Source organism: Myotis daubentonii, chromosome 3, assembly GCF_963259705.1.
Source record: "Myotis daubentonii chromosome 3, mMyoDau2.1, whole genome shotgun sequence".
Lineage (NCBI taxonomy): Eukaryota > Metazoa > Chordata > Mammalia > Chiroptera > Vespertilionidae > Myotis > Myotis daubentonii.
In genome coordinates, this window is record NC_081842.1 from 203,060,702 (window position 1) to 203,082,654 (window position 21,953).

Below are 21,953 nucleotides of genomic sequence, written 5' to 3' on the forward strand. Positions count from 1 at the left end.
ATCGTACGGGGATGTGGGTGCTAGAAGCTGCTGTTTGGATATGGGGTGATCAGGGAAGGCTTCTCTGATTTTTAGGCAGAGACCAAATGAGGTGATGAAGAAATATGGGGGGACACCCTTCTGGGCGAAACGAAGGGCAAGGCTCTGAGGTGAGAGGGTCTCTACCGGCTGTGGCCACTCTAACCATGGCAGAGAGTGAGGTCGGAAATGGGAGCTGGATACTCAGTACAAAAATGGAATTTTACCATAAACCATTTCCTCTTCCCCTAAGAGGTGAAATCCCGCAAGATCATTTTTTGAACCCATGCTTCTAAAGATTTGAACTGGCATTTTTCTCTCCCAGCTCTGCCACTTACCAGCTGCATAACCCTTGTCATGCCATTTACTTTCTCTGAGCCTTGACGTTCTCATCTATACAATGGGTGGATCAATACACAGTTGCTGTTGAAGAAATTGCGCAATAGTGTTAGTCTTTTCTTTCTCCCATGGAAGGATAAAAGATACAGGATGGAGAAAAACTGGTTTCATTGAGGTGTGAGAATCTGATACAGTCTAGCATTGAACTCTCATTGCTACGACTGCTGGCAAGAAAGTTGTACACCATACATCCTTCACCTCCTTTTTCTCTCCCCTCTTTCCCTTCCCCCAACTTCTGACCTGGACACATTTGTATTTCCAGCAGGCCTGCAGAAGAGAGATTGATAATGGACAAATTTCCTGGGTGCATGATATCCTAGGCTCAGTCTTGAAGCCTCATCTTGTTCTGCCTCCAAGCCCTCTTCCCCCACCAATGGGCTGCTTTCCTTTCGTTATGGGAGGAAGGAATCAGCAGAGGGGGTGTGGTGGAAGAAATGACTCAACCAAGAGTATGTTGACTTTGGCATGAGCTCCACCCTTTCACTTCCTGCCCTGAGGTCTCTGGGTTGGGTGCACAGCCCTGACCAGGTGTGGCAGGTTGAGATTCTAAATGCGGAGCCTTTGAAGACCTCTGGAGCAGGGTGAGATGTGGGTGGCAGGGTGGGCAGTGGAGGTGATCGTCTCTGTGCTAGTGACTTAGATTCATGCCAGAGCTTGCCCTGCAGGCAAAGAAGGAAGAGCAGGTGGAAGGCAGCTTCACTGGGGTAGGGAGCCTCTGACGGCTGAACTGTGTGCCCTTGACTGAATCACTGTGTAATCAGCCACACCCTTGCCCAATAGCCTTCAAAGGCTACGGCACAGGATAAAGTCCCATAGGCCTAACCTGGTCCCAATCTACAATTTCAGTCGGGCCTGCTACCCTACCACACCCCTTGCCCGAGCTTCCTGCAATGCAGCCTCACCAGAGGCCTCTTGGAATAGTAAGACCTTTCTTTTTTTGATGCCTCTCTCCCCTGGGTTTCATATTATGTTGTGGATGGAAAAAGGAATTCTATGGAAAGTAACCTCACAGGGTGATCCTATATAATAAAAGGCTAATCTACAAATCGACTGAACCGTCAAACGACTGGCCACTATGATGTGCACTGACCACCAGGGGGCAGATGCTCAACGCAGGAGCTGCCCCCTGGTGGTCAGTGTGCTCCCACAGGGGGAACGCAACTCAGCCAGAAGCCCTGAGCGGGGCTCACAGCTGGAGAGCACAGCAGTGGTGGCAGCGCTAAGAATGTCCAACTGACAGCTTAGGCCCGCTTTCCATGGGAAGCAGGCCTAAGCCATCAGTCGTGCATCCCCCGAGGGCTCCTGGACTGCGGGAGGGCGCAGGCCAGGCCGAGGGACCACCGGGCCACTAGTCTGATTATAAATTCCTACTTGGGCAGGTCATGGTGGCTAATAATGCCCCAGGCATATAACTTTTTAAAAATATAATACTTATTGATTTCAGAGAGAATGAGAGAGGGAGAGATAGAAACACCAATGATGAGCGAGAATCAATGATACACTGCCTACTGCACGCCCCCTACTGGGGATCGAGCCTGCAACCCCAGAATGTGCCCTGACCGGGAACTGAACCGTAACCTCCTGGTTCATAGGTCGATGCTCAACCACTAAGCTACGCTGGTTGGCCTGGAAAGCTATGTTTTTAAATCATGAAATATATCATATATACAGAAGAGTACATCAAACATATAAATATGGCCTAAAGAATAACTATAAACTGAACATAACCAAATCTGTTTTTAGCATTATGTTCATTCCTTTATATCTTCCTCCCGAAACTTTCCCCTGACCTGCAAGGCCAGCACCGAGTGCCCCTAATCTAGGATCAGGGCACATACTAGGACCAACCAATGGATGCATAAATAAGTAGAACAACAAATCAACGTTTCTCTCTCCTCTCTCTCTCAAATCAATCAATCAATCAATCAATCAATATAATTTTTAAAAGAGAATGTAAAATTCTCATAACAGTTTTTATATTAATTACATGCCAAGGGATAATATTTTGAATGTGTTGAATTGAATAAAACATTAATTTCATCTGTTTCTTTTTACTGTTTATTTTTTGTAGTTACCAGAAAATTTTAAATTATACATTGGACAGAGGTATTCTATAATGAGTGAACTCCTCACAACCAGATGCATTTAAACACGGAGTGGATTTTGGTGGAGTGGTGATGGTAGCAGTGGAAGTTGAATTAACTGGTCTGCGAGGTAGATTTTAGCTTTGTGAGTTTATGATTCTTCTAAGAGGCCCCATGCCTGAAAATTCGTGCAAAAGTAGGCCTTCCTTTCCCTGGCTGCTGGCACTGGCTTCCCTCTGGCACTGGCTTCCCTCCGGCACCCAGGACCTGGGCGGCTTCCCTCCTCTGGCTGCTGGCAGGCACCTGGGACCCAGGCTTCACTCCAGCCCCGGCTTCGTCCGGAAGGATGTCCGGAATGACTTCCGGAAGTTTGTCCGGTCTAATTAGCATATTACCCTTTTATTATTATAGATGTTTCCAGCCTTTTCTCCCTCTCTTTGACTATACCTCCCCTCTGCTTCTGCTAAAGTGTTATTCCTCAAACACACACTTTGGTTTTTTTGTCTCTGACCCTCTGTTTACCCAGTTCATTTATCTGGAATGACCTCTTTACTATCTCTTTTGTCAAAATCCTACAGAACCTGAAAAGCAACTCACATGCCACCTCATCCCTGAAGCCTTTCCTGGGCCCCCATAGGTGGAAAGTAACTCTGAATGCCTCCAGCACTACTCACCAACCAACCCCTCAATAATTCTGTGGTCTGGCAATTTGCTAACTTCTTTCTCAAGCACCTTGAAGTCAGGAGTATTTGGCACAGATACTTCCAAGAACTGACGTCCAGATCTTCAAACTTTACATGTGCTCTTTCCTAAGATCCATCCTCTGGAGAATACATGCTGAAGTCTAGGTCCATCTTCTTTCCCACCTCCCCTGCTCACACTTTACAAAATCTCCAGCTCAGTTTTTACCCACAGCATTACCCAGGGCTAAAGACCTCAGGGCACCAATCAAAGATGAAGGACTCTAATAACTGGACACCAAAGCATTTAGCAAACTGGCAGTTGCTAGTTCTTTGCTTTCAATAAAGTTGAAGAAGGTTCTAATTTTGTTGTCATTAAAAATAACTTTTAATAATAGTTCACTAAAAAAAATAATAGTTCACTATGTGAATTTATGGCTTGTAACTCAAAAGGAATTCAAATAATTGACATTATTAAAACAAAACTTCCTCCATTCTCATTTACTGGTTTATGTGAACATGGTTTCTCAGTGACCCTATTTCTAAAAATACAAAATAGATTAAAATTGATGCTGAATCCAGTTGCATTCCAGCAATATTTATCCATAGATATATAAACTAATTGCAAAATACCTATTTCAGTAAGAGATGCTTTTCCAGTTTTATTTTACTCTTTGTTTAATCATTATTTATTAAAAGATATGTTATGTTCCTCTGATCAATTGTGTACTAATATAACAATAATACTGGTCATACTTCAATCCAGAAGAAATTTCAAAGACATAGAGCTTTAAAGTCAATCAAACTTTTAAAGTTTTTAAATTTCAAAAACTTTTACATTAAAAAAATTAAATTTCAATTAGATATATAAATTTCTAAGTATGAATTGGGTAATCAATAACAGACTTTCAAGCGTAAAATAGTCCTGGCCCTGGTAGCTCAGTTGGTTAGAGTGTCGTCTTGATACACCAAGGTTTCAGGTTCGATCCGCATTCAGGGCACACACAAGAATCAACCAATCTATACATATAAAAGCCTAAGTGACCATTGCACCCGAATGGACGACTGAACAGGCTGCATGGGATGACCAGGCCGGCAAGGGGGTTAGTGAGGGGCGACCAAATGACCAAGCAGCAGACTGCGTGAGGCAACCAGGCCGGCAGGGGGGGCAGTTGGGGGCAACCAGGCCAGCCGGGGGAGGGGGGCAGTGATGGGCGACCAGGCCGGCAGGGGGGGCAGTAAGGGATGACCAGGTCAGCGGGGAGGGGGGGAGTTAGGGACGATGAAACAGGCAGGCAGGTGAGCAGTTAGGAGCCAGTGGTCCCGGATTGTGAGAGGGATGTCCCGGATTGGAGAGGGTGCAGGCCAGGCTGAGGCAACCGCCCCTGTGCACGAATTTCGTGCACCGGGCCTCTAGTACATGCATAAAAGAGTGGAACTACAGATCTGTGTTCCTCTCTCATGCTCCTCTCTCTCTCCCTTCCTCTTTTTCTCTAAAATCAATAAATACAAAATAAAAAAGAATAAAATATATCATCTTAGGATAACATCCTGTGAGAGGAAGCATTCAAGAAGAAAATAATGTAGCATGTCTGTCAGTTAAAGTGGAGCTTGTCCCAGTATCCTCTTGAAATTAAAGAGTATTAAATCACAATGATACTTACATTCAGTTGATGAGGGAACAGTTTTACTTAAAATATTAATATTTACAATATGCTCGGAAGCATATCCTTTGTAACGGCATACCTTTTAGTTGTTGATTTAAAAATATGCCAGGTATCCTGCACGTGGATCCAGTCTCCACCTTCCTTCATCCTGACTCTCCCCTGGTTGGCTGACTTGAATGTGTCTATTTGCCTTGGTTTGGCTTTGGCCACAAGGGGGTCTTGGCAGGAGCCAGAGGGAGGGAAGAAAGTGATGTCAGGGTCTCTATTCCCCTGGTTCCCAACTCTGAAGGTCTAGTCAGTCTGGCTCTGTCCCTGGACAGGAAGTTAGTGCTCTTCTTAAGGCAGAGAAATTGTATAGTAACAGCCTGGCTGGGGCCCATCCCAGCTTCTTGCGTGATCCCTTGTAATTTTCCTATACCTTGACCGCACCTTCTAAATTAGCTCTTTGTAAATACAATCTTGTTGAACTGTCTGGAGGGTGCCATTTGTCTCCTGCTGAAGTCTTCACAAATACAGAGCGGGTGCAGGTTTTTTTTTTAAAAAAATCTTAAAGCGGGCACAAGAGCATAAAGCCTGGAGACTGCTGATGCAGACTGCAGCCTCATTCATTTATCCAATAAACAGTGACAGCATCATGCCCCGTGCTCATTTACAGAGATGAATTGCATGGTGTCCCTCTCCTCCAGCAATTACATCTAGTGGGACAAAGACACAAACAATTAAGCAAAGGGCAACATGATAGCATGTGATATATGCTGTAATAAAGATAGGGTCAAGCCTAGCCGGTGTGGCTCAGTGGTTGAGGGTCGACCTATGTATGAATCAGGAGGTCACAGTTCGATTCCTGGTCAGGGCACATGACAGGGTTGTGGGCTCAACCCAGTGTGGGGCGTGCAGAAGGCAGCCAATCAATGATTCTCGCTCATCATTGATGTTTCTATCTCTCTCGCCCTCTCCCTTCCTCTCTGAAATCATTACAAAAATATTTTTTAAAAAGATAGGGCTAATATGTGTGGGAGCACTGTGGAGAGAGCAACCACCAAATTCTACCTGGGGAACTAGGGAGGGCTTTGCAGAGGAGTTTCCATTTGGTTTATGGCATTAAAGATAAGTAGGAGTTTGCTTGGAAAGGAAAGGGAGGGAAGGCATTCAGGCAAAAGGGTAATGTGAATAGTCACTAGAACCAATGGTTATTAGGGTATTGCTGAGTCATGGCTGGGTGCTCAAAAAGCACAAAGAATAAAGCAAAAACATGTAAGTATGATTAAATTAAAAGACTTCTACATGGCAAAGGCACTATAAACAAAATTAAAGTACTAAATTCCTCCCTGGGAGAAGATAATTGTAATTTATATATAAATAACACCTAGATATCAGTAAGTACTAAAGCAAACAAGTTGAAACATAGGCAAGGATATGAACAGGCAATTCTCGGAAAAGGTACTTTCAACAGCAGGGAAATGCAAATTAAAATGATTGATGCCACTTCCAAAGAATAAAGTAGGGAAAGAGGAAAAATAGTAACTTTACAGTGGAGAAACCTGGAAACACCACATTAACAGGGTGTTCAAGGGTAATAACATCACCAGTAATAAGTCGTGTGGGTAGCCTGTCCCCCCTGAAAGGGTGTGATGAGAAGGGCATTTCACCTGTGTTGTTCTTCCCCTAAACCAATAACTCCTGTCTAGTCACGAGGAAGACATCAAATAAGTCCAAATCGAGGGGCATTCTGCTGAATACCTGACTAGTGCTCCTCAAGACTATCAAGGTCATAGGAACAAGAAAGACTGAGAAGCTGTCCCAGACCAGAGGTGACTAAGGAGACATGAGGACTAACTGCAACATAGTGTCCTGGAAAAATGATTAGTGAAATCTGAATAACGTCTGGAGATTAATTAACAGTAATAAGCCAATATTGGCTTCTTAGTTTTGACAAATCTACCATGGTAATGTAAACTGTTAACAGCGGAAATTGAGTGAGGTGTGGGTATATGGGAACTGTCTTAACTACTACTGTAACTTTTCTATAGATCTAAAGAGATTCCAAAATAAAACGTTTATTTTTAAAAATGGTGAGGTACTATTTTCTACCCATCAAGTTCACAAAGAATTAAAAGTCTGACTAAAAGATGAAGAAGGATATATATGATATAATGGCATTGGTATAAATTTAAAAAGCACTCAAAAATACTCTATATTGTTTATGTATCCATGTATCCTAATTCATTCATCTAACAGATCACGCTTGAATGACTTTTGTGCCAAGTGCTATTCTCAGCTCTGAAGATATGGCAGCTATATATGTTCAGGATACAGAACAATAAAAGCTAACAATTGTATAGGACTTACTATGAGCCAAGCATCCTATATAATAAAAGCCTAGGTGGCGTTGTGTGCAACGTCATCACAAGATGGCTGCCACAAGATGGCCGGCAGGGGAGGGCAGTTGGGGGCAACCAGGCCGGTAGGGGAGTGCAGTTGGGGGCCAGCAGGGGAGGGCAGTTGTGGGCAATCAGGCTGGCAGAGAGAATAAAGCAGAGAGAATAATGGGGAGGGCAGCTGGGGGCGACCAGGCCTGCAGGGGAGGGCAGTTGGGGGCGATTGGGCTGGCAGGCAGAAGCGGTTAGGGGCAATCAGGCAGACAGGCAGGCGAGTGGTTAGGAGCTGGCAGTCCCTGATTGTGAGAGGGATGTCCAACTGCCGGTTTAAGCCTGATCCCTGTAAACGGCAGTCAGACATCCCCCAAGGGGCCCCAGATTGGAGAGGGTCCAGGCTGGGCTGAGGAACAGCCCTCCCCCACCGCCTGTGCATGAATATCGTGCACTGGGCCTCTAGTCTATAATAATAAAAAGCATAATATGCTAATTAGACCGGATGTCCTTCCGGATGACCTTTGGATGAAGCCGGGGCTGTGAGGGCAGCCTGGGTCCTGGGTACCAGAGAGAAGCTGATGCCAGCAGCTGGGGGAAGGAAGGCCTACTCTTGCATGAATTTCGTGCATTGGGCCTCTAGTTCTGTGATAATAATAATAGAAAGCACATGCAGCATTTACTGTACAACAGGTGTAATTCTAAGCACTTTATATGCCTTAACTTATTTAATCCTCAGAGTAATCTTGTAACATAGGTTCTATTATTGCCTCCATCTTATATATGAAGACACTGAGGTGCAGCCAAGTTAAGTACCTTGCCAAGGGTCACAGGGCCAGGCAGCGGTAGAGACAACATTCAAATCCAGGCAGCCTGGCTCTACGTCTGTCCTCCAACCATTGTGCTCTCTGCCTTGAGTCCCTGCTGTTGTGGAGCTTACATTCTAGTGAGGGCAAGACAGGCCATAAAAATACGTAGTATGTCAGGCAGTAAAAGAGCTATAGAGGCCCTGGCTGGTTTGACTCAGTGGATAGAGCACGGGCCTGTGGGACCAAAGGGTCCCAAGTTGGAGTCCAGTCAAGGGCACATGCCCACAGTTGCAGGCTCGATCCCCAGTAGGGGGCAGGCAGGAGGCAGCCAATCAATGGTTCTCTCTCATCATTGATGGTTCTCTCTCTTCCTTTCCCTTCCTCTATGAAATCAATACAAATATTTTAAAAAAGAGTTATAGAGAAAAAGAAAGGAGGAAAAGAAAAAGGAAAGGTGGGATGGGAGGTATTACATTTAAAAGATGGGTTTGGGGGTCAGGGAAGGCCTCACTGAGAGGTAACAGCTGGACAAAAACCCTAAGGAAGTGAAGCAGGGCACCAAGCAGATATCTTAAGGGTAATTGCAACAAGGTCAAAGCTCTGAGGTAGCAGTAAACTCTGAGTGTCTAAAAAATAAATAGCAAGGAAGCCAGGGTGGCTAAAACAGAGAGAATAATGGGAAAAGAGTCAGTGATGAGGGCAGAGCAATGTGGGGGTTAGATTGGGTGGGGCCTTATCTTACCTAATAATAGACAAACATGTAAATTAACCACCCCTCCACTATGCTCACCAGCCAATCAGGAGAGTATGCAAATTAACCCAACAAAGATGGCGGTTAATTTGCATACATAGGGCGGAGTGTCTGAGCGAAGACTGAAGGCTCCGGCCGTGGCCAGAGCAAAGGCCTGGGTCCCCGTTGCCGGAGGAAAACCGGTGCCGGCAGCCAGGGGAAGGGAAGGCCTATTGCACGAATCTCTTCGTGCAACAGGCCTCTAGTGTCATAATAAGAACCTTGGAGGGGGTTGAGCAGGGGGTGGCAGCACTGAATTAGGTTTTAGAGCAGGGGTCCTCAAACTACGGCCCGTGGGCCACATGCAAATACAAATATTGTATTTGTTCCCATTTTGCTTTTTTACTTCAAAATAAGATATGTGCAGTGTGCATAGGCATTTGTTCATAGTTTTTTTAAAACTATAGTCCGGCCCTCCAATGGTCTGAGGGACAGTGAACTAGCCCCCTGTTTAAAAAGTTTGAGGACCCCTGTTTTAGAGCAATCCCTCTGGCTGCTTTCTTGAGAGGAGGCTGCTAAAGGATATTATAATAATCTGGGCAAGAAATGGTGGTGGCTTGGACCAGAGTGGTAGCATTGGAGGTGGTAAGAAGTGGTTGGATTCTGGATATATTTCAAAGATCGAATTGACATTATTTGCTGAGGACTAACATGAAAAAAATAAAGAAGTCATTCAAAGTCAAGGGAAACAACAGCAAATTCAAACAAGTGGGACTACATCAAACTAAAAAGCTTCTGCACAACAAAGGAAATTATTATCAAAATGAAAAGGTAACCTACCGAATGGGAGAAGATATTTGCTAAGCATACATCTGATAAGGGGTTAATATATAAAATATATAAATAATTCATACAACTCAACAATAAAAAAAAACAAGCAACCTGATTTTAAAATGGGCAGAGAATTTGAACAAGCATTTTTCCAAAGAAGACATGCAAATGGCCAACAGGCATATGAAAAGATGTTCAACATCACTCATTATTAGGCAAATGCAACAAGTGTTGGAGAGAATGTGGAGAAAAAGGAACCTTTGTCCACTGCTGGTGGGCCTGTAAATTAGTGCAGCCGCTGTGGAGAACAGTATGGAGATTCCTCAACGAATTAAGGCTAGAACTGCCATATCATTTCACTCATATGTGGAACCTAAAACAAATAATAAGCAAGCAAACAAAATAAAACAAAAACAAATGCATAGAGAGAACAGACGGGGGTTGCCAGAGGAGAAGGGGGTTAGGGATGGGTGAAATGGGTGAAGGGGGTTATTATATGGTGATAGGTGTGATGGATGGTATTGGGAGTGATCACTTTGTAGTATGTACAGATGTCAAATTATAATGTTGTGCACCTGAAACATGGAAGGAAGGAAGGAAGGGAGGGAGGAGGGAGGGAGGGAGGGAGGGAGGGAGGGAGGGAGGGAGGAAGGAAGGAAGGAAGGAAGGAAGGAAGGAAGGAAGGGAATCAAAGATGACTCAGATTTTTGACCTGAGTAAATGGAAGGAGTGACTGTTTCCTGGACTCGAAAGACAGTGGGAGAAGCAGGTTTGAGGAAGGTGGCAAGGCCTGGAGTTCCGTTTGGACATGTTGAGTCTAAGATTTCTCTTGGACAACCAGATGGATGTGTCGAGTGATCAGCTGGATGTGGTAGTCTGAAGTTTAGAATAGAGAAGATAGAAATCTATGCATTGTCTGCATACAGATGTTATTTGAAATCACAAGAAAGGATGAGATCATCAGATAAATTAATATAGATATAGAACATGAAAAGATGAGAACTGAACCTGGGGCCCTAACATTTAGAAGGTGTTGCTGCACCCAGTTGGCGTGGCTCAGTGTTGAGTGTTGATCTATGAACCAGGAGGTCATGGTTCAATTCCTGGTCAGAGCATATGCCCAGGTTGTGGACTCGATCCCAGTGTGGGGCATGCAGGAGGCAGCCGATCAATGATACTCTCTCATCATTGTTGTTTCTATCTCTCTCCCTCTCCCTTCGTCTCTGAAATCAATACATAGATTTACAAAAATTATATATATATACACACACACACACACACACACACATATCTATATATATAAAGAGCCAGGGGCCGTCACATTCGAAACAACCGAATGGATGACCGAACAGGCTGAGTGGGGAAACAAAGCCGGCAGGGGGGTTAGTGAGGGACAACAGAATGACTGAACAAGAAGGCTGTGTGGGGCGACCAGGCTGGCCAAGGGGTTAGTGAGGGACAAACAAATGACTGAGCAGCAGGCTGCATGGGACGACCAGGCTGGCAGGGCGGGAAGTTAGGGGTGACCAGGCCGACAGAGGGGGGCAGTTGGGGTGACCAGGCCGGCAGGGGAGACAGTAAGGGGCAACTAGGCTGGTGGGGGGGGGCAACTAGGCTGGAAGGGGGGCAGTTAGGGGCAACCAGGCTGGCAGAGGGGGGATGTTGGGGGTGACCAGGCCATCGGGGGGGCAGTAGGGGGCAACCATGGTAGCGGGGGGGGGGACAGTTAGGGATAACCAGGCTGGCGGGGGCGGGGGGGAGTTAGGGGAAACCAGGTTGGTGGGGGGGAAGTTGGAGGCAACTAGGCTGGCAGGGGGGTGCAGTTAGGGGTGACCAGGCTGGCAGGAGGGGCAGTTAGGGGCGATCAGGTTGGCAGCCAGAGGTGGTTAGGGGTGATCAGGCTGGCAGGAGGGCCAGTTAGGGGTGATCAGGCAGGTAGGTGGGCAGTTAGGAGCTAGCGGTCCCGGATTGTGAGAGGGATGTCTGACTGCTGGTTTAGGCCCTATCCCCAGGATCGGGCCTAAACCCGCAGTCGGACATCCCTCGAGTGGTCCTGGATTGGAGAGGGTGGAGGCTGGGCTGAGGGGACCCCCCACCTGTGCATGAATTTCATGCACCAGGCCTCTAGTATATATATATATATATATATATATATATATATATATATATATAGAGAGAGAGAGAGAGAGAGAGAGAGAGAGAGAGAGCTGCTGAGGAGGAGGAAGAGGAGAAGGGGGAGGATTCAGCAACAGGAGGCTGAGCAGGAACAGCCAGTAAAGTGGGGGGGGAAACCAAGAGAAAAGCCAGGAGAGAAAGGGATCTGATCAGCTAATTGAGGAAAGTGTTTCAGGAAGGAGAAAGTGGGTAGTGTGGCCCAGCAGTCTAAGAAAGAGAGAATGACTAAATGTGTTGGGGTTGCTGATAGGTAAAGAAAAACAAGGGCTGAGACAGACATCACCATTTGACTGAGCAATATATACCGCTCAAAATATACCACTTTGGCACGCGGATTATTTTGAGCTGAAAGCAGTTGAGAAGAAGCAGATCTGAGAAAAGCTCTCTGCCTGCCTCTATTTGTATAAAAGTAGGACAAAAATTGATGGAAGTGTCTCTCTCTACCAGAAAAAATAAGTTATTCACCAGAGACAACTTTAGACCCTTATCAGCCTGGAGACAGCACCAGAGGAATCTATAGAACAAACTTTACTAATAGCCTTTATCTACCAATAGTTTCCCATATATTTGCCTTCCCACAATTTGCTAGTCCTAAATGCAGTTCCTTTTCCTTTGTCTTGTCACTTCTCTAAAACTGTATTGTTCCTTTTCTAAGATGCTATATAAGCCCAAGTTCTAACTAAGCATTTGAGTCACTCATCTCTGGATACACATTGGACATATTCCTGAACTTCTGCTTTTCTCTTGTTGATGTGTACTTGGCCAGTCTCATCCATAGGCCCCAGATGGAGAACCTAAGATGGGTGGAGGAAGAACTTTTCCTCTCCTACAGAGGTCCTTAGTGACATAGACAAGAGCAAAGTAGGTACAATATTTAGGTGTGAAAATCTAATTGGACCAGATTAAAGAGACTGGGAGGAGAGAAATGATGCAAACATTATAGACAATTCTCTCTCAAGTTTTTGGCAGTAACCGGAAGGGAGTTAGAGGTGAAGATATTGGTGTTAAAAATGTCAAAATAATACATTATATGCATGATAGCGGTTGCCCATCATTGATAGAGGTGACATACATTTCATTCATGAAAGCTAATCAGGTAGTTCCTGGGTGCTGTTCTAAGTGCATTGGTTAATATCCTCATAACAGCCCCATGAAACTGTCATGCACCCCAGATTATGGAGGGAGAAACTGGAACAGGGGGTTTGATTGATTTACCGAAGGTCATACAATTAGTGAGTGGTGGTGCTGGGATTTGAACTAGGTAATATGGCTATCTACATGAGTCCACGCCTGTACTTAACTTTTATACTATACTGCCTGGTCTGGGCTGGATCTTGGCCATGGGCTGCCTAGATAATTTCTCCCAAGTGCTCTTTCCTATTTTCTGTCATGCTGTTACAACCTTCTCCAGGCTATGGAGGATCTCAGGGCTGAACCTCATGGGATCTGCTACCCACCAAGGAGTCACTGAGAATGCAGAGAGGGAGAGACAGAGAGTAGGGAGGATGGGAGCACAACAGTGAACATTGCCCTCAAGACTGGAAAGGATTAGAGGTCTCAGGGTTCTGACCTCATGTCACCTGTGGAGAGTCCCTCTAGTAGCCCCACGCTTCCCCCCTCTTTTTTGACCTGTGGTGTTTTGAAGTAGTTCTGGATTCAGACACTAGAAAGCTGACTTGAGTTCAGGATCTGCTACCTAATAGCTGTGTGACCTTGGCCAAATGGCTTCATGTCTGAGTCTGGTGTTTTTAATCTATAAAATGAAGATTAATAATAGCTACTATCTATTGAGCCCTCACTATGTACCAGGACTTGGGTCATTGATAAACCTGGGGCATTTGGTTGTGAACTATAAGGGACTGAACCATTGTGAGGCATTATCGTCATTATTCTGATCCTTGCCCTAAAAGCTATTTCTTTCTTCGGTTATTTCCTGTATAACTGATGTTTTCTTTTCACCTGCTCCCAGGTGACATGAGGTCCTTGGCTTTCTCTGAAGACTCCTCTAGGCTCTTCTATCATCTCTCAAATGGCTGGACCTGTGCCAGGAGAATGTGAGGTACAGAGAATTCAGTTTAATGTCAACACCTCACTCACTATCACATCATCTATTATTTTAATATACCTGTTTGTGAAAAGATACCATATCTTAAGAAAAGCACACAAATCATGAGTGTTCGATGAATTATCACAAAACAACTACATCTGTGTAACTTTTGTTACTACCACCCAGTAAAGAAATAGAACATTATCGGCACCCTAGAAGCCCTCATTGTGCCCCTGTGTGCCCCCTCCCAATCACTTCCACTTCCCTCCTCCCATGCCTTATCTCTGTGTTGCCAGAGCCCAGCACAAAGCCCTGCCAAGAGGCCCCGTAAATATTTGCCAAACTGAACCGAATGCCTTTGGAGCTAGTCACCTTGACTTTCTTGGCCTTGATTTACTTTTCTGAAAAATAGGGCCAGAATTTCAGTAATTTCTTAATTGATTTCAGAGAGGAAGGGAGAGAGAGATAGAACCATCAGTGATGAGAGAGAATCATTGATCAGTTGTGTCCTCCATGCCCCCTACTGGGGATCGAGCCCGAAACCAATTCATGTGCCCTGACCAGAAATCGAACCGTGACCTCCTGGTTCATAAGTCGATGCCCAACCTCTGAGGCGTGCTGGCTGGGCCAGTCAATGGTTGTTTTTAAAAATTTTACAATGATTCCAGTGTACAATGAATCTTGAATCTCACCAATTCCAACCAACACTATACATTGAAATATCAATTCCACTACTGCTGCGGGTTGAATTGTATGTTCCCAAAAGATGTTGAAGTTCAAACCACCAGTACCTACGAATGTGGTCTTATTTGGAAACAGTGTTATTGAAGATGATCAAGTCAAGATGAGTTCATTAGGGTGGACCCCTAATCCAGTCTTATTGGTAACCTTATGAAAAGGGGAGATTTGGACGCAGGGACAGTGACACAGGGAGGTTGCCATGTGAAGACAGGAGTTATGCTGCTACAGTCAAGGAACACCAAAGATTGTCAGCAAAGCACCAGAAGCTGGAAGCATGGAATAGATTCTCCCTCACACCCAACTCTGCCAACACCTTGACTTCAGACCTCAAGACTCCAGAATATGAGACAATACATTTCTGGGTGTTTTTTTAAGCCACCTAGTTTGTGGAATTTTGTGACAGCAGCGCTAGCAAACGAATACAACTATTTACATACTAGCTAAGGAACCCTTTTTCACCCATTTTCTCATGTGCAAAACTGAAACCATAATAATAGTTCTACGTGCGGGGCTCTATCCTAAACCCTTTACACAGACGATCGCATTTGGCCGTCTCAGTAAGCCTCTGAGAGGTCCTGCTGCCATTACCACTTTACAGAGGAAAAAGCGTGGAACAGGGAGGTTAAGCAACTTGCTCAAGGTCACGTGGTAACTGAATACATAAGATAATAATATATCCTTCACAAGGCTCATGGGAAGCCTTATGAGACTGCGGGTGTGGGTGTGAAAGCGCTTTGTAAATAGTAAAGCATTTTACCTCTGTTGGATAGAATCTCTACAGATCCAGGACTTTTTTGTGTGTGCCATCTCTGCCTCTCCTTTCTCTGCCTACGGGACGTAATACTTCCTTCCGCCGGCGGCAAGGGGTCGCTGCGCCGCACGGGCGCTGACAGGTCCCTCTAGCCCGCTCACGCGGGGTGCTCGTTGATGCCTATAAATAGCAGTGACCGGCTCGGCTAGGCTTCAGCCCATCGCCGCCGGGGCTGCACCCGGCGCAGGAACCCGAGCTGGATCTAGACGCCGAGAAGCTGACGCTGGGCCGGGGCGGAGCGCCGCGCCGCGCCGGGGCCGCAAGGAGGGGCGCGTTGCCGGGGGCCCACCGCGAGCCGCCCCCAGCCCGCGCCGCGCTCTCCCGCCGGGCCGCCTGCCTCCGCCCTCCTCCCCCCTCCATTTCCCTGGAATCTCAGCCCGGCACGCCTGCACCCCGGCGCTTCTCTGGGTGGGGAAGCTCCCGGCCGCTTTCTGGCTTCACTCCTTCCTCGCAGCCGGGGCTCCCAGCCCCCTCGCTTCTTTTCCTGGACTGGGTCCCACCCGCTTCTGTCTCCTTCCTTTAGCTCACGTTCCCTGCTTCTTCCCGTAGTCCCCGCTCCTCAGTCACTTTCTCAGCCCAGGTCCCAGCCTCCCCTCTTCCTTTTCCTTGCAACCCATCCTCTTCCTTCCTCTGTCCTAGGCGCAGTCCGGTCCCCACCCTCCGTTTCCCTGGCCTGGAGGCCCAGACCTTGCGGTCTCCTGCTGTGGTGCTTCCTGGGTCCCCGTCCCTCTTGCTCAGCTTGGAGTTCTAGATCGAGAACCCAGCCTCCCTCCACCCCCAGAGGACTGCTTCCACACGAAAAGACCTCTCTAGAACATGAACTTTCCCTAGAGACTACCCCAGTCTCTTCCCACCCGCTGACCCCCTTGCCACCTGTGTCCCAGGGCTTACTCTCACTTTGCTAAGGGTCAAGGCCTACTGGGCTGAGGGAGGGAGGATGCTTCTCTGGCCTGGCGTCTGGGGTCCCGCTCTGCCTCGAGTCTTCTCTTCCTTGCTCGTGGTCGTAGCCTTGGTGGGGCTACTACCTGTTCTCAGGAGCCATGGCCTCCAGCACAGCCCTACCGCCAGCACCATCCGAGGCTCAGAGCCGCCACGAGAACGCTCAATTGGGGATGTCACCACGGCCCCACCGGATTTCACCCCCGAGAGCCACCCTGTCAACCATTCCATCACTGAGCATAGCCCCAAGGCTCGAAAGCCCTTTCCAGTCCTGGGCATCGACTACCCACACGTGCAGAGACCCTTCGAGATCTCCCTCTGGATCCTGCTGGCCTGCCTCATGAAGATAGGTAAGTCTGGTTTGCTCCCATGCGTCTGCCGCCACCAAACTGGTGAGCTTCTGGCCCCGTCCTTACCACTCGAGGCAGGAATAAAGGCCTGGGCTCCTGTAATGTAGGCCGCCTCCATCCTGCCATCTTGGTCCTCCTCAAGCTTGAGCTCTGTGGCCTCCGTGGGCGGAGGCCTCCCACGATTAGGACCAGCATTGTGCCTGGGAGAGGACAGGATCAGAGCATGAGATGCTTCTGATACGAGGAACTTTCAGCAAGACTACCAGGCCTGGCAAGTCTCTGGCTGGACCAGACCCTGAGGGGAGCCAGGCACCCAGCTGTGTGTAAGGCAGAGAGAAGTGTCTTCCCGCAAGGGGCACAGCCTGCTCTGTCAACAGCAACCGGTGCAATTAAATGCTGCATGGGAGGGTTTTCCAGGGTGGAGTATATTTCTACTTTGCCTAGCTAAGGAGTTTGATTATAGTGGGGGGAGGGGGACGGTCAGTCCGTGTGCTGGAGACCTAGAAGTGTGGTAAAACATGAGGAATCCCAATATTTTCACCTTCCTTTTTCCCTGGAATATTATCTATCAGCTTTGCTTGCCCTGCCTGCTGAGGAGCCCCTGAATCAGTTTGTGGCCTAGGACTGCTATTCTTTAGTTTATGGGACAGGGGGCCCTGGAATTTCTGTAGTTTGTTTTGAGTGTGGAGGGGAGTGGAGGCGGTTGAATCTTGGTCTGGCCCCAGCTCACTTCCAGATTGGCACCTGGCTAGGTCTCAGGGCGGTGTCTGAGCTGGCCAGTCACATTGGCCTGCTGCTCCACCAAGTGGGAGAGGGACAGGTGGAGGGGTTCAGGATGTTCTGGTCTGAGGAGACTTTGAAATGTTCTTTATGGGAGAAGAGGAAACAGAAAAGTTGTTCCCTCCCAGAGGGTTGGTCTCCCTGCTAGGCCTGAGCACTCCGTTCTGCTGGGTGATGGATGGAGCTCACCAGAGCCTGCATAGCTCAGAAGTCCCTGGAAGGGGGAGGGGGCACTTTAAAAGCTGCCTTTGCTTTTTTAGCCCCAGCTAGCTGTAGAAGGCACGAGGGCCTGGTACTCCGGTGGTTTGGGTTTGGGGAGTTTGTGACTCTTGGCAGGAAGCCTTGCAGCTTTTCCAAGGACAAGCTGGAGCTGAGTGGCAATGCGAGGCTGGTGTGAGGCAGACTCTGGGACATGCTGCAGGAAGGCGCTCTGTTTTGACACATCCCGGATGGAGCTTGCTTCCTGTGACAGTAGCAGGGCCTGGCCTATTCATGGACCTGGGCCATTGGCACCTATACCCTGATGGCAGCCAGTTTCCTGGAAAAAAATCAAGGACTGGACAAGGGGAGCCATGTGTACTGATTCTGACAAATAACATGACCTTGAACAAGCTGGGTCCTTTTTCTGCAGGTCTCGCCCACCTGCAAAACTGGCAAGAATCTAAATTTGACCATATCAATCCAGTCATGAAACCTATGTTTTAATTTGTTGTAAGAAACTGAAGTGACCATGATATGTCATTTACTTGTGTGAGACCAGGAAGAGACCTCACAAGCGCTGTCTATAAACTGCCCTCCTCTCTCCAACCGCCTCTCCTTTCAACCACACCTGCCACGGTGTTAGGGCACTGGGGACGGGTACACATTGCAGGTCTCAGTGACTTCTGGTGGGATGACAGCATGACCACAGAGATCCTACTGTGGGCAGTCAGGAGTTTGTCTATATAGGCCTGATATCTCTGGTTCTAATGGGGCCAGACTTGGCCTGCTTTGTCCCCACCAGAACCTGTGCCAGGGATCCTGGGGAGCAGGAGAACAGAGATGGTGCCATGGCAGGGGCATTAGTCTAGAAGTTAGGAAACTTGGCTTCTCATCCCACCTCTCTGTGTGACCTTGGACCAGTCACCCATCTCCACTTGTTAATTGACCTACGTGGCTCTTTCTGACCATTTCTGCCATTTCACTGACTTAGGTAACCCTGGCAAGTCACTGAATCTTGGGACCTCAGTTTTCCTATTGTAAAATGAGGAGGTTGGATATGATCTCTGAGGCCTTCACAGTTCCAAAAGCCTGAGTTTCTCGCTTTGGAGGGCATTTTTTCCGTGTCTGAAAACAGAGGCGTCCTAGCATCTGGCCATCCTGGGAAGGAAATAGAGAGAAATGTGACCGAAAGTGAAAGCCCGTGTTTTCCCTTTCCTTTTGCAGTGCAGAATTGGGGTTAGATAAGGGCTCCACCACTTTGCCACTTACCTCTCTGTGCCTCAGTTTCCTCTTGTATAAAATGGGGAAATAACATCTAGCCATAGTGCTACTGATGTGCTGATGACATAAATTAATGCACATAAAGTTGTCTTTGTACCCACACGAAGCACTCGGTGAGTGGCAACTGCTCCTGTTGGTATTTTAATCACCTACGGGCATCCCCACCTCAGCCTCCTACAACATCCTTTGAGGCTGGAGGATTACAGATCTCAACCCTAGGCTGCCACAGGGTGTCAGGGTTTGGGGTGTGTCCTGCTGACTTTGTTTTCCTTTCACTTAAGCTGTCTCCTGGAGCTAGTGCTGGAGGGAGGGGAGATGGCACCCACTGACTTAGGAGATGGGGTTGGGGGCTGAAGCCATGCTCCCTCTGCACTACCCAGGAACCTTGGAGTTAATTTGGGGTCTTGCCTATTCTCTCAGAGCCCCAGTGTGGGTAGCAGCTATGCTGGAGCCCTCATTCTGTCATCTGCTTCCCTTGCAAGGTGCCCCTCCTTTAAGAATAGAAAGTGCTGTATGCAGTTCTCATTCCTACCCTAGTCGTCGAGCAGAGCTTTAGGCAGACAGAGATGAGTGTGGGAGGGGCGGGGTCGGAGCTGAAGTTTTAGAGTAGACGCTCTGGCTTCTCTAACTGATTCAGTGGTGAGTGGGCAAATCACTTCCCTTCTCTGGCCTTTTTCTCTCTGCAATAGTCAGGCATTCTTGTCCTTTCCTTGGTGGGGTGGGCTAGTGGCGGGAGGGTGTTTAAATGACTGCAAGAACTAGGAGAGTGACCCCAAGCCTTAGTTAGGTCCATTCTCCACGCCCACCACACATGGTGATTTGGACCCTGCATGAATTCTGCTTTGTCCCCAGTTCACCTGGCTCCCAGTCCAGTGCTCGTGCCAAGGCAGAGCCTCCCTGTAACCCAGCTCACCACTGGCACCCACTGCATTTGTTTGTCCACGTTCCTGACCCGGAACTCCTGGCAGAGGCCTGGGAGCCCAGAAAGCAGGTATTCATGTTGTCTCCTGACCAGAGGCAGAAAAGCCTTCCTTTGTCCCTTTCCATCTTATAGCTTGTTTTGGTCTTTGCAAGGTGTACCCTGACATTTACTCTTAGAACACGTCTGTGAGTCGAGGAGAATGGGAGTCATTATTGCCCACTTCACATGTGTGGCTATCAGAGCCAGCAACTGGTTTCCTGTAAAAATAAGACTAGCACTCTCCTCTCCCACTTCTCAAAAGAAGAGAGGAACAACTTAAAGGTCACCTTGAAACTGTTACAAGAAGCCCGGATGGGACCTTTCTAAAAAGAAAGGTGACCTTTTGCTCTTTGGGAAAACAGCTGAGTGACTGCAGGACAGTGGAGGTCAACTGAGGACCAGGAAGAAGCCTTCGAGTAGGACATGTGTCCCTAGAAGTGCCAGGGTTGGTGTGAGAGGGCCTGAGTTGGTCATTCTGCTTGGAGTCCATTTAGCTGAGCACCCACGAGGCACGCCTTTCCTCTGGGCCCTGCCCCACCCACCCCTCCAGCCCTGGTGGCAAGGAGAGACATGGTCAGCAAGCCTGGGCCAGGCACCTTGTTCCTCTGAACCTGGCTTGCCTCATCAGTGAGGTGGCGTGCCATCTCTGCTTTCTAGGACCCATGTAGAGATTGAATGTGGGAATGCCCAGCACAGTGCCCAGCTCGCTGTGGCAGCTCTCAGGGCCTGTTCCGATTCATCCCCTTTGGGCGGTCTTCCCAGCCCACTCCCAGCCCACAGCAGTTGCTTTCACTTCTCCCCCTGAACCCATCTCCCTTATCTCCCTTATTGTTTATCCGAAGCTTTGGCATTAGGCCTAGCCTGCCCTGTGACATCTCTTCTGGTGTGTGTGTGTGTGTGTGTGTGTGTGTGTGTGTGTTTAAATAAGAGTAACCATTTATTGAGTATCTACAGAGTAGAGTCGGACACTTTATAAAAGTGATCTCATTTAATCCCTACTAAAATCATATGAGATAAAGGCTCTCTGTTTGGCAGATGAGGAAACAGCTCAAAGAGGTTATCTGCTGTGATGCTGAATTGCTCTTTATTTTCTGTTTGAGTCTTGGCATAGCCTCCTTGAGGGGTACAGTTACATCTGCCCCTCACATTCCCCTTGGCAGATGCACACGGCCCTGCACTGAGTAGGTGCCCAGTTCACTGCACCTGCCCTGGGCAGTTGTAGGACTCTCTTTAGGGATCAGGCAGATGTCAATGGTGGGAGCCCTGTCCCTGCCCTGAGAAAACTGTAAGGGTTCTCCGTGCTGGCATTGGACCCATTCTCCGTCCCTATGAGCCCAAATGGGTGCAGCTGAGGCTGGGCCTGTCCCTTGTCCTCTGGTAGTGACCTTGCCATCTCTTTGCTGGTGCCCTCTCGGTAGTCTGACTGCTTCTTCCCTGCTTGGGCAGGAGGGGTTTCCGTTAAAGGGTGGTTGTCTTTATCCAGCAGCGGGTGGCTAACCTGCTGTGAACTCCTGCCTGGGCAGAAAGGGTGCTGGGTTGCTTTTGCTCACCCTCAGGGCTCAGCAAGGTCCCTGGGAGACAGCTCTGTGTTGGCATCAGGTGGCACGGGTCTCTTTATCCCTAAGAGGCAGGTGGAATTTAGTAGTAATTCTTATGGGTACTGTAATTTGCGTATCCGGTATTTAATTCTGGTCATCTCAATGAAGGTCCTGTGGGTTAGAGTAGCAGGTGATATTGGTGTACCCGTCCTCTTTCCTGCCGACTGGCATTGGCTCATTGAGAGGATCAAGGGGAACCAGCGATCCAAAAGGGCTCTGAGGAGAGTAAATGACCAGACACATCCATGTTGGCAACCTGAATGGTTGTCAGGAGGAACACCAGTTCTTCCTGCAGGAGGGAAGGGCTTAAGGAGCGGGGTGACCTAGGGTTCAGGTCAGCACAGGTCTGAGTTCTTACCACCCCCTCGAACACATCTGTAATTGCTTGGAGGAGGAGCATGAGGGCTGGACTCAGAGCTCTCTGTGTGGAGCAACAAACCTTTGAAATGGAGGGCTTTTCCTTTCCCTTGAAGTGTTGTAGG

General features: G+C 47.8%; 1 protein-coding gene across 1 annotated transcript in view; it reads left to right on the forward strand.

The window, feature by feature from the left end:
- Positions 1 to 15,505: 15,505 nt before the first annotated feature.
- Positions 15,506 to 21,953, forward strand: part of SLC9A1 (solute carrier family 9 member A1) — a 51,116-nt gene continuing 44,668 nt past the window's right edge. Inside the window, exon 1 of the mRNA XM_059690650.1 lies at positions 15,506 to 16,650. Within this exon, the coding sequence (XP_059546633.1) occupies positions 16,299 to 16,650 (352 nt within the window). The 5' untranslated portion in view covers positions 15,506 to 16,298. The remainder of the gene's footprint in view (positions 16,651 to 21,953) is intronic.